Source organism: Elephas maximus, chromosome 3 (genome assembly GCF_024166365.1).
Source record: "Elephas maximus indicus isolate mEleMax1 chromosome 3, mEleMax1 primary haplotype, whole genome shotgun sequence".
NCBI classification, from domain to species: domain Eukaryota; kingdom Metazoa; phylum Chordata; class Mammalia; order Proboscidea; family Elephantidae; genus Elephas; species Elephas maximus.
The window spans coordinates 197,885,638-197,898,277 of NC_064821.1; the positions used below are offsets into that span (position 1 = coordinate 197,885,638).

Here is a 12,640-nt window from a genome sequence, read left to right on the forward strand (position 1 = left end):
GATCCAGGCTGTATTATTTTAAGACGTAGTTTTAATCTTATGGCCTTACTAGGAGTTCCTGAGTGGTGCAAACTGTTAAGCCCTTGACCACTAACCCAAAGGTGTTGGTTCAAGTTTACCCAGAGGCTTCCTGTAAGAAGGACCTGGCCGTCTACTTCTGGAATATCAGCTCTGGGCAACAACTTACTTTTTTTTTTTTTGTTGTTTATTTCATTTATTTATTTTGTGGATCTACTAGTGGCCTTTTCAGTTCTTTTTCCCTGGAGACCCACCTGCTCAATAGGGAAGGAATCTCTTCTGCTGCTCCCCGAGTCTAACCAAAAACCAAATCAAAACCAAACCCATTGCTATCGCGGAAAATCCGACTCAGCAACCCTATAAGACAGGATAGAACTGCCCCGTAGGGTTTCCAAGGCTATAATTATTACGAAAGCAGACTGCCACATCTTTCTCCTCCACAGTGACTGATTGATTTGAACTGCTTTTCCGTTAGTAGCTGAGCGCTGTGCCACCAGCGCTTCTAGTCTAACCAAAGCTTCCTTGTAAAATAACAATGAATATATACAGCACTTACTATCTGCTATACTATACTAGGAAGCCCTGGTGGTGTAGTGGTTAAGGTCTACGGCTGCTAACCAAAAGGTTGGCAGTTTGAATCCACCAGGTGCTCCTTAGGAACCCTATGGGGGCAGTTCTACTCTGTCTTATAGGGTCACTATGAGTCGGAATTGACTGGATAGCAGTGAGTTTTTTGGTTTTGGTACTATACTAAACGGATCCCTGGTGGCTCAGTGGTTAAAGCAATAGACTGCAAACTGAAATACTGGTAGTTTGGAACCACCAGCAGCTCCTTGGGAGAAAGATGTAGCAGTCTGCTTCTGTAGAGACTTTCACCTTGGAAACCTATGGGGTTGCTATGAGTCAGAATCATCTCCACAGTAGTGGTTTGGTTTGGATACTCTACTAACTCACTTAACCGTCACAAGTAGTACCAGCACTATCACCATTTATACACAAAGAAACTGAAGCTCAGAGAGATTAAATAATTTGCCTAGAGCCACATAGCTAATAAAGTAGTCTGAGGTGATTAGCAGATTCTCAAACTCGATATCCTATTCAGAGCCTGGACTCTTAATTAATCTTACATTTATTCTCTTTGAAATTCACCTGGGTACTAATTTATTTTTACTATTTTAATTTTTTTTAATGTAATATAGTATTCAGGGGTTTAAAAACACTTTTACACCAACCACCATTCCCCTCAGCAGGCTCTGAAGGAGAGGTCAGCTCATTTAATTTCTGTGTCTTGTGGCTGGCATGAAGGCAAGTCTGAGCTCCTTTGGGTCTCTTGGCCAGAACATGGTATTTATAAGGCAAAGATCGTGGTCAATTTGCTGGAACAAATCTTATGGTCTCTTAACTACAAAGCATCAAACGATGCCTCATTTGGAACGTGTGAGAGGCTGGTTACACTTCTGGAAGATGGGCAGCTTTATATCTCAAATGCACACACCTATACATTATAGAACAATATAAATTATGCTCTGTTGATGGTCTAGCACTCTATTTCAAGGTTATCTCTGTGTTTTTATTTTAGGGAATATCCAAGAATTGTAACACTAGTTAGAAATCTTTTCCCAATATATTGAGTTTTTATGCCCACTCAGAAAATGATCATGTAACTGACTCAGGCTGTTTGACCTCTTGGCTTCCATGTTATTGTTGCTGTTAATTGTTGTCTAGTAAATTCCAACTCATGGTGACCCCATGTAGGCAGAGGAGAATGGCTCCATGGAGTTTTCAAGACTGTGAGCTTTTAGAAGAAGATCAACAGTCCTGACTTTCGAGGCACCTCTCGGTGGGTTCGAACCACCAACCTTTAGTCTAGTGGTCATGTGCTTAACTGCTTGTGCCACCAAGGGGCTCCTATTGGCTTCCACTGGCAACCTTTAATTGGTATATATGGTAAGATCTGCCTATAAATAGTCTGTAGGGTATGAGCTCTAGCTATATCAATCTGTAAGATCCAAGTAGCATGGTCACCTTTGTATTTGAGAGATTGCATATTTTGTTATTAAAATCAGTGCTGGGAATATATTTTGCAGGTAGCCTCCATTCACATCCTATTTCTATGAAAAATTCCACCCTATTCTTCCTTCCATGTCAGAGAGAAATTCATCTCTAAAAATAAGCCTTGGTTTATTTCCTGAAGTCTTATTTTCATTTCCTGGGGCGGGGGGAGTGGGGAGGACGGGGGAATGGAGAATCTTTTTCCACTTGCATAACCCCAGTCTCAGTCGCTTTCTGAGTGACATTTACTTTTGGAGCCTCGGAAGTTTCCATTTCATTCTTTTGAATCAACCCCAGGTAGGTAATCATTTAGGTCTGGACAAGAAGTAAAAAGTATTAAAGCCCCTGACTTTCTTGTGAGGATCTACCAGGCAGTCAGCCTCCACTACTGAGTGCTGTTTCCTGACCAGACACCTTCTGTCAAAGGCATCAGAAGAAAGAAGATAATAGAGCTGATGGTCTCCTGGTCCTAATAAACTAGAGGAAAAAATGAGAATCTCTTACACTTGCCAGCTGTGTGTCCTTAACCTTTTTGTACATTATTTTCCTCATTCTTCAACCACAGAGTTGGTGGGAGGAGTAAAGTAGATGAGCCACATAACATATTAGCCTTGTGTCTGGTCCTCAGGGAGAACTCATACTATGCCATGAAGCAGACAGGTGTTTTGTTCAAATCGTATGTGGACTTCACCCAGTTGTGGAGAACTTAGAGAGGAAGAAGCCTCACATCGGACCTTCTCCCTGTTTTCCAATTTTGGAGAAAGCTGCAAAAGCCGAGGCACTCTATGGGCAGGGCCTTGAGCTCCCCTCTGCCAGTGGCGTCCCAAGGCACAAAAGTCCCTGTCAATCACCTCTTACCCTGGATCTGGCCACAGGGACACCTCATAGCCCACAGACCCTGTAGTTCATGGATGGCCACTGGGGTTTGATTTCTCTGCTGCTGCACAGTGAAATATAGATTAAGACCTCTGAGAATCAATGAAAGGTCAAAATTTGGGGACAGGAATGCTGTATCTGAGCGTTGAACACATGTATGTCCAGAATTAAAAAAAAAAAATTATAGCAATAAGTAAGGTTAAGACACACTTGATTGATTTCAGTGAGCACATGTTCCTGGGGATGACAGCCTGGGCACAAGAAATTAGCAATACACTGTACTCAGATAGCTGATATAATATTTGGAGAACTTTTTTTTTTAATAAGATAAAGGAAATGTAGAAGTCAACAAAGAGATGTAATCAGTTATGTGAGGGTAGGGTGAAGCAATTGCTTGATTTTAGTGTCCCCAATTTGCTGGTCAAACAGTGAATCATCAGGGAATGAGATGAAAATTTGTGGATTTGTGGACTAATGGATGAACAGAGAGAGCTCTGGTGGTGCTAACTGAAAGGTGGGTGGTTCAAAACCACCAGCCTCTCTGTGGGAGAAAGATGTAGCAGTCTGCTTTTGTAAAGATTACAGCCTTGGAAACCATATGCGGAAGTTCTGCTCTGTCCTCCTGGGTTGCTATGAGTCAGAATCAACTTGAGGGTAAAGGCTTTGGTTTAGTTTGGAATAAGCAGAAAATTAGGTAACAAGAGGGTTGCCAGCTCAGGAGAACCCTGAAAGAATTTCGGCAATTGCTATCCATACTCCTGAACACACATAACAGCATATTATAATGATCAAGAGTTTTACCCTGGGGTTAGAGTTTATACGACTGAGCCCTAGATTACACATTTACTAGGTGGTACTCTAAGGCAAGTTACTTAATCTCCGTAAGCTCCAGTTTTCCTATCTATTAGATATAAATAATGACAGCACCTACTTCATAGGCTTATTGCAGAAATGAATGAAATATCAGATGTAAACTATTTAGCATAGTGCCTGGCATATACTAAAGCAACCAAACAAACAAAAACCAATTGCCTTCCAGTTGATTCCAACTCATGGTGACCCCATATGTTACAGAGTAGAGCTGTTCTCTACAGGGTTTTCACGGCTGTGATCTTTCGGAAGCAGATTTCCAGAATTTTCTTCTGAAGCACCTCTGAGAAGGTCCAAACCACCAATAGTTAGTAGCCATGTACTTAACAATGCATATACTATGGGCTCAATAATTAATTGTTATTTTATTTGGCTGTCCCTCCCACTTCACTTTCCGAAGTTGCAAAATAAATCATTGTACATGAATCAACAGTTTAAGAAAGCCCTATGACTGTACACCAAGCAGTGTGCCTCTCTCCAGATTCCAGGTGTGTATCTAGAGGTGGGATGGGGAACAGAGTAAGGGAGTAAATATAAAATTGCTCAATTCAGTACCTCCCTGATTATTATCTCCAGAGAGGGAGGCAAACCAAGGCGCAGCTGATGAAATTAACCAGATACGATACGAAAAAACATTTCCTTCTCCTTTTTTGGTTTCATATCTAAGACCATAGGTCTCTACAACCCAGTCGGCACCGCGAGGTACAGAGGAGATGCTTGTTTCTGTGGGAAGACCTGCCCTGCTGTGGCTAGCATTACTGCTCTTCTGTGAGTACAGGGTTGGTTACCCTTCCTGGAAGGAGCAAAACAGATCTAGAGAGCAGTTAGGGTAGGAGCTTTAGCAGTCTAAGTGGTGCCTTTTTCTAGGACATATGCAAACCATGGGGCATTTAGCAGGGATACTGTAGTGGAGATAGGCTGAAAGGAGAGGAAGCTGGGCTGAGAAACATCTAAGGGAGCATCCAAACTGACAGCCTGCCTCCTTCCAATCACTTGGGTATCCTCAGAGGGCAAGATTCCTACCAAGGGAGGGAGGGGAGAGGCAAGAGAGAAGTTCCTTCTCTCCTTGGGTCAGATTACTGAGAATATGGTTGGCTCTTGGATTCCATGAACATGGACCTCGTCTCCACACCCAAATGCCAGCCCTCAGGTGCCCCAGAAGGCTAGGGGTAGATGTTAACTAATTCTCTCTGGACTTTTGCAGCTCCAGCTGGCGTGCTAGCAGGTGAGTGTTCATCCTTGTTCCCTCCATGTTTCAGTGTATCTGGGCGATTCTGTCCTTTCACTAACTGCTTCCCCTCATCTCATCTCCTCTGTTTTCTAATGATTATGAATCTGTTCTCTGGCCAACCTGCCTCCCATCTCCAGTTTGCCTTGTCTTCCCTCATTCCCCCCATTTGAAATCTTCACACATACCATTTCATTGTCTCAACTCGCCCTTCCTCTTTTTATGCTAACGACCATGTCTGTTGCACAACTAAATATCTCAGCTGCTCTCCCAGGCACTTTCATATAATATCATTCAATTCTCAGTGACAATTCTAGGAGACAGAAATTATTATTGTTATTTTATAACTGAAAATGCTGAAACTCAGAAAGATTAAGTGATTTGGTGGAGGTGACACAGCTAACACAGGACAGAATTCCGAAATAGGTCCCTTGGAATAATGCTATTCTAACTACATCACTATTCATCACCATCGAGCCACTTTCTTGGCCTTTATCCAAATCTTCAGTGTATATCTTTGCTCCTGGAAAAAAAAAAAAAAAAAAGAAGCCACTCAAAATTGACCCTGTTAGTGCTCTTCTCTGCTCTCCAGCATTATATATATTTTGTACTCCATATGAACATAGTCATAAAAATTTACAGCTGGAAGATATCTCATATGTCTTCTGGTCCAGCACATTCATTCACCCATTATTCACTCATTCATCTACTCAGTAAGCATTTAATGAGCATTTACCTTTGTGCTGGGCAATGCTTGAGCATGAAAGACATCGTCTCTGCCTGAAAAGAGATCGCAGTCCTCGCTTTAGAGATACCGTAATCAAAATCAAGAAAATTGGAGTGAATTGTCCTAAGTACACGGTAAACTGATTAGTTTGTTTTTAAATATCCTGTATTTGTGCCCTGTCTTTCATCTAGATTGAGATGAAACCACAACACTGTATTCCTCCTTTCTTTAATCCCTCTCCTGGAATCAGGACAGGGTCTTATTGCCAACACTGCAAGGGTAGACTGCCCATTGATGGTCTGACCATTGGTACGACTGTGCTTTTAAGCCTGGATAATTTTCAATGATTTTTCCCCTCTGTATCTCTTTCCACACTTTGATCTCTTTGAAGTCATCTGGAAGTCTATCATTTCCCTGAATCCCCCATGGAATAGAATATTTATAGGAGAGAATGTGAAGCTTACATGTGATGGGGACAAGTCCCTTGAAGTCAACACCACTAAATGGTTCCACAATGGCACGATTTTACCTGAGACGACTTCAAGTTTGAACATCGTGAATGCCAGCATCCAGGACAGTGGGGAATACCTCTGTCAGAACAAAAAACGGAACCTGAGCAAACCTGTGTACCTGGAAGTCTTCAGTGGTAAGTCTCAGGGAAATGGGAATATAGGTTCTCCCATAGAAGAGATGGCCCATCTGAAGATGGGAAGGAAACAGGTTATTCCAAGGTTTAGGGGCACCAAGGTCAGTCAAGACCTGTCAATCTTTCTTTTTCCACTCCTACTCCTTCCTCCAGTCCTTCTGCCCTCTTTCAATATCCTGGTCATCTCCCATAGTATCCCTCTTCTCCATTTGGCCTCTGACTGTCTTTTCTGCACATGTGCAGATGTATATTATGTGGTCAAATTGCATGTTGGATGAGTGCAAAGAGCTGTTTTTGTGGAATAGAATTATAAGGTTTGATTTAAAGATTTGCTGTGCATAATCTGTGTGCCACACCTGAATATAAGATTGTACTCTTCCTTATGAAATATAAGTGCGTTCCTCATCTCCCGTATTGTTACTGAACAACGGATCTTATGTTTATTTCATCTTTGTCTTTCTCCTACTTCCAGAAATTAATTAGCACAGCCTGCTTAGGTATATGTAAGTTAGTCAGTAAACATTGAATGAACAAACTAATGATTGCATTTGGATGACTTGGTCACTGTTTTACTTTACATTCCCTCTTGAGTGAAAAAGATGTTTCAACATTCATATGCAAGGTGCAAATACAAACTAAATCAATGTAGAATAGATTTTTCGTTTCCTTGGAGTAGTTTCTAGCGAAATCCTCAAGGATTGCTCCTAAATAAAATATGCTTGTGTAAATTTTCCATATGTCTATTCGAAATTCTCCTTTTGTGAATGTTTTTCAGTTCTTTCAATGATATTAGTCAATATAATCAAATTCTTATTTTTAACTGACTCATTATTGACAAATATTTTTTGAGTATCGGTCAACTTCCAGGCATTATGTTAGGCACTGGGGATATAATATAAAAAATAGACATGGCTTCTGCCCTTCTAGACCGTAGAACCAGAGAAGAAGATATTAAACATATAATTACATAATTAATTGAACTGTCATACATGTTCTAAAGGAGACCTGGTGATGCCATGTTGAAGTGCTCAGCTGCTAACTGAAAGGTCAGCAGTTTGAACCCACCAACCGCCTCATGGGAGAAAGGACCTGGCTATCTGCTCCTGTAAATATCAAACCAAATAACCAAATGTCAAGTTGATTCCGACTCACAGCAACTCTGTAGGACGGAGTAGAACTGTCCTATAGGGTTTCCAAGGTTGTAATGTTTACAGAAGCAAACTGCCATATCTTTACTCTGTGGAATGTCTGGTGGGTTCAAACTGCCGACCTCTAGCTTAACAGCAGAGTGTGTAACCACTGAGTCACCAGGGCTCCTTGAATGAGTTAGTAATGGAAGTGCTGGGGCTCAAACCCAGGGCCTCATGCATGCTAAACACTTGCTCTACCACTGAGTTTACTCCCCCGTCTACCGAAATCCTGTGGGCAGTTCTACTCAGTCCTGCAGGGTCACTACGAGTTAAAAATGACTTGACAGCACGTAACAACAACAACATGTTCTGAGGAACCTTTGGGGAGCCCCCAGGGGGTGCAAGAGAACAAAATAGACACTCTTCTACACTAAAACTCCCCAGGCAGATTAGATTTATTTCACTCTCAGTGGCTCTAATAAGCAATGATGGATCTGAAGGGAATCCCGGGTTTCAGGCTTTCCAATGGATGGCCTAAGGAGAAAAGTCAGAAGGTCTTTATGCCCACAGGCTTTTCAGGAGGAGGGAGGACTTATCCATACAGAAGACAGGCTCTATTTTGTCTTTCCTTTTTTCATTGGCTTAGCCAGCCCAGAAATGGGTTAATAATAATCCTTGGTTTCTGATACACACTCTTGCATGATCCTCTTTTATTTAATTAAACAATTATTTATTAATTTATTCCTAAATAAATAATACAATGAATGCTTTTCAGACTGGCTACTTCTTCAGGTACCTACTGAGACGATGACAGAGGGTAAGCCCTTCCTTATCAGGTGCCACAGTTGGAAGAACTGGAATACATACAAAGTGATCTACTACAAGGATGGTGAAGCAATCAAGTACTGGTATGAGAACCACAACCTTTCAGTTCCCAAGGCCACCCTCAAAAACAGTGGCACCTATCACTGCGAGGGCTTTATTGAGAAATTACGCCGTATCTCTGATCCCCTCAACATTACTGTACAAGGTGAGTCTGTAAAGGAAAGGGAAGGAGTCCATAGCAAGGGAAGGAATAGAGGGCATCTGAGCCTGAGTGATTGCCATGTGTGTAGTGGGGGCAGCTGTGATACCTTGCAAAAGACACCAGAGATATAGCATGTCTCTTAATCTCTGTTTAAGATTCTTTACTTGTTAAATGGTAATAGTAATACCTACTCTTATTATGGAATTTTCTATAAAGATTAAATGGGGCAATATTTGTGAAATGGCTTTGTAAGCTCTTAAGGACTACCCAAGCATAACAGATTGTGATTGCTATTTTGATCTCAAAGTTATCTGTTGCTCCTGAAGAGAACCACTTGTATTTACCAGATTGAAAGGGAGTTTCAAAGTTGAAGGAACACAGGTTGTAAAGAGCTTGAAGAGCTTGTTTCAGCTGAGGAGGGCTGGGAAAAGAAATCAACAAGTCAGCAGGCTGTGCCCTTGTGTATCTGGGGATAAGGAAAGTGGCTTGGTGAGGAGAGGGTAAGCAGGTGGGCTGTCTTCATGGCTTATGAGGAAAATTGCTATTTCCAAACTTTGTGTGACGAAAGAAGAAATTTTTGAGATATTTGCCTTGCAAGGTAGAAATAAGACTTTTACTTGGCAAACTTTACTCATACTAATAAAAGCACAAGGCCCGAAGTCAGAATTAAGGTCTAATGCCAATACTTTGTTAACTGACTGAAGACCTTGGTGCTATTTAATTGTCTCTGGGCTTTCAGTGTCCTCATCTGTCAAGTAAAATGTTTGGTCTAGACACCCCTAGAATCATTTGGGGAACTTAAAAAATATATACTGATGTCCGTGTCTCATCCCTCGAGATTCCAATTTAATTGCTTTGGTGTGAGGCCTGAGCACCAGTATTTTCCAAAGCTCTCACAGGTAATGGTAATGTGCCGCCAGTGTTGAGAGCCATTGTTTTAGTTGATTTCTAAGTGATTTCTAGCTGTAGCATTCTGGGGCTCCATAATTCTAAAATGATCATGAAAATCAATACTGTGTAAATAAAATAACAGAACCACAAAACAGTATAGTTGGAAGGCAACTTAAAGATGATCTAATCTAAGACCTTCATTTCACCCAACTGGCATGCAAGAAATGATGATTGATTAATGAAGAAACAAGTCACTGGTGACCCTTGCCCTCTCTCTGCCTTTTTTCCATCCCCCAAATCATATATGAATGTTGGACTTGTCAGCCCCCAGAAAGGGATCATCTTTCCTATGACCAGCCATCCCCTTTGGGTACATGGGCTAGAGGAACTGTTACACAGGGGTTGCAGAGAAATACTCAGGAGTTCAGGGAGCACAAATTGAGAGATGCAATCTCGTGAGAGTTTTCTCTCTGCTTCGGGACGCCATATCATGCTAGAAGATGGAAGGCCATTCTGAGTCCTTTGCTTGGGGAGGATGAAGTCCTGAACATCATTGTTCGATTCCTAATACAAATTATGTTTCTTGTTGCAACTGTAGCTCAACAAATTGACAACTTCTGGGTACAATTTTTTATCCCATTGCTGGTGGGGATGATGTTTACTGTGGACACAGGATTGTTTATCGTCACCCAGCAGGAGTTCAAATTGTTCTTGAAAATTAAGAGGACCAGAAAAGGCAACAAGCTTCAGCATCCAAAACCTAAGCCAGACCTCAAAGAGAAATGATGTCATCACTCAAGAAACATTTTCGCCAGCATTTCTTTCCGGCACCAGCAATTTCTTTCCGGTATCAACCACTGTTTCTCCTCCCCTGATCCTGGGGGTCTCATTCCAGAACTCCTGCACGTACCTCATTATCTGGCTCTCAGGGCTGCTGTCCCACATCTATTCTTGTTCCTAATTGATATTTGTAGTTTAAAGGAAGGGTTTCATCCCATTCCAGTTACTGTCGTAACAGGGATAGGAGTAGATGTGTGTAGAGATAATGAGAGGCAACCAGACAGGCAAACAATATGTGTAAAACCCAACTCTCACTCAATCCTGAATACTTTGACTGGAGAGGACCTGAAGGTCCTCTTACCATCAGGTATAGAATCCTATTTCCATTCTTTTCCATCCAAGAATTCTTTCTGATGACCCCTAATTGGATCAAAGGAGCAGCCAAACCAAAAGAAAAGAGATTATTTCCTCTCAATGTGTTCCTTTGCTCACTATTTTCTGGAAGTGGAGCTTCCACACCTGTATCCCTAATTCTATCTCTGCTCCTTGCAAAATCCTAAAATCCAGAAATGAGGCATGCGAGGAGGGGATTATTGTCAAATATAGCTCACAACATACATAGAAACGTTTGTGATCAATGCTTCGCGAAACTGCTTCATTAAACCAACTGCTTAAGTGGTATGTAATGTTAACTGCATAATGAACGTTGGTTGAATAAATGGAAGAATGAATAGATTCATGTATTAGCATCTGCAAAAGAAGAGTTCAATTTGAATAAAATAAATTTGGAACTGTGTAACATGATGTTTCTAAATCCTTAAGGCTTGCTAGCTTCTTTTTTGCTTCTGGTGGCAAGAACTTTGAAGTTCTAGATTAGAAATATCCTCCTTTGACCATCGTAAGGATGACTTTCTAAGGAATTTTCTAGGTTATTAGTTATCAGTGTTCACTTCCACCTGCCCTTCTATCCTCACTCTAAGTTTGAAAGGGCTACTAAGGGACTCAATTCCTATATGGTTATCTAGACACAAGAGCTCAGAATGCATTCCCTAAGAAGCTCCCGTGTGAATTTTTTCTTCATGCTACCAGACATTGATCTCTCCCTTCATTTTTCTCTTCCATGTGTCTGAATTCCAGGTTTGTCTCAGACCTGCAACTACAATTTCTACCTATTTTCTTCTTTATATCCATTCATTCTACTGTCCCAGAAGTAACACAGAACACAGAGTTAGGTCTGTGGGCACCCAAAATACGGCATTTATAAGTATGTATTTTTATTTTAAGATACATGAGTACCTTCTATCTATGCCACAAAGTGAATACGTATGTTATACAGATGATTGAAATCTAGATATTTCACCCCAGCCTCACCCTTGGGGCCTTCTTTTTAGCTCCTATCTCTTGCTAAATTGCCCCTAGAGAAAAATTGTTTATCCATAATTGCTGCTCCAGAACCTACCATAAATTGTCATGAACTCTTAATAGATACGGGTTGGTTTTTTGAAAATCAAGTCAGTAGCTTCCTACTGGTGGCCAAAATAAAATTTAAAAATATTTGGCCAATGAAAGATAAATTCCCTTGGTTACCTCTGGAGTGGAGATTCAGACAAAAGATCCACCGTGTCACATGTTGGGTCCATGGCTATTTGCTTGTTCCCTTCTTCTTATTAAATGGGAAATGGTGATAATATGAGCATCTCCTTGAACTCAGAGATGGGAGAGTTACATTGAGGTTGTCAAAGGCACATGGATAACCTCACAGAGTGGTACTGTTTCTCTGCCTGAATTTGTCTGTCCGCCTCTGGGCAGTTACTTACCAAGTCCAAGTTCCCATCTGGTATGTCCTCAAATTCCACAACATCCTCATCATAAACCATTCACTCTACAAATATGCCAGGATCACTATCAAGTTCACTTCTATATATTTCTTATAGAACCCATACTTTTTCCTTTCTTGTAAATTGGGATTACACATGCTCACTTTCAGTCTTTCCTGTTTTCAAATGTCACTGAGAGTGGTTAGTCATTTCACTATGAACTAGTGGTGCCAACAGCAATGAAACTGAAATTTCTCACGGAGAATTTTTTTTTTTTAAATAAAGAAGTGACTTCATGCTAATTCTGAGAAAATTTCAAATTTTTATTTATTTTTTAACTAAGGTTCGAGAAAATAACACTGCACTTCTTCCATCTAAATATAGTTCAATCAATAGGATGAAACAATTTTTTTAAGTTAGAATATATGTAAAGAGTTTGCAGATCAATAACTTCTCTTAGATCCATCAAGGAACTGAGGTCACAGCGCAAATTGCCACCCTAGAAACTGAGGAGACAGGCAAACACAGAGAATCACAGCTGAATGGGGGTAAAAACCACCGCTGGTAGAAATGCAAAA

At 40.9% G+C, this 12,640-nt stretch overlaps 1 protein-coding gene across 1 annotated transcript; it reads left to right on the forward strand.

Moving 5' to 3' along the window:
• The first annotated feature begins 4,502 nt into the window (after positions 1 to 4,502).
• Positions 4,503 to 11,044, forward strand: FCER1A (Fc epsilon receptor Ia). The gene is made up of 5 exons (XM_049880912.1): positions 4,503 to 4,584; positions 5,021 to 5,041; positions 6,163 to 6,417; positions 8,323 to 8,577; positions 10,064 to 11,044. The coding sequence occupies exons 1-5, from the start codon at positions 4,530 to 4,532 to the stop codon at positions 10,249 to 10,251; spliced, it is 774 nt and encodes a 257-aa protein (XP_049736869.1). The 5' UTR covers positions 4,503 to 4,529; the 3' UTR covers positions 10,252 to 11,044.
• Positions 11,045 to 12,640: the final 1,596 nt, after the last annotated feature.

Bases quoted from the DNA above. Each gene is read 5' to 3' on its own strand.
- FCER1A (XM_049880912.1), top strand. From the start codon at position 4,530: ATGCTTGTTTCTGTGGGAAGACCTGCCCTGCTGTGGCTAGCATTACTG. The intron at 5,042-6,162 runs GTGAGTGTTCAT...ATCTCTTTGAAG, and splicing joins TCCAGCTGGCGTGCTAGCAG to TCATCTGGAAGTCTATCATT. The intron at 6,418-8,322 runs GTAAGTCTCAGG...AATGCTTTTCAG, and splicing joins GTACCTGGAAGTCTTCAGTG to ACTGGCTACTTCTTCAGGTA.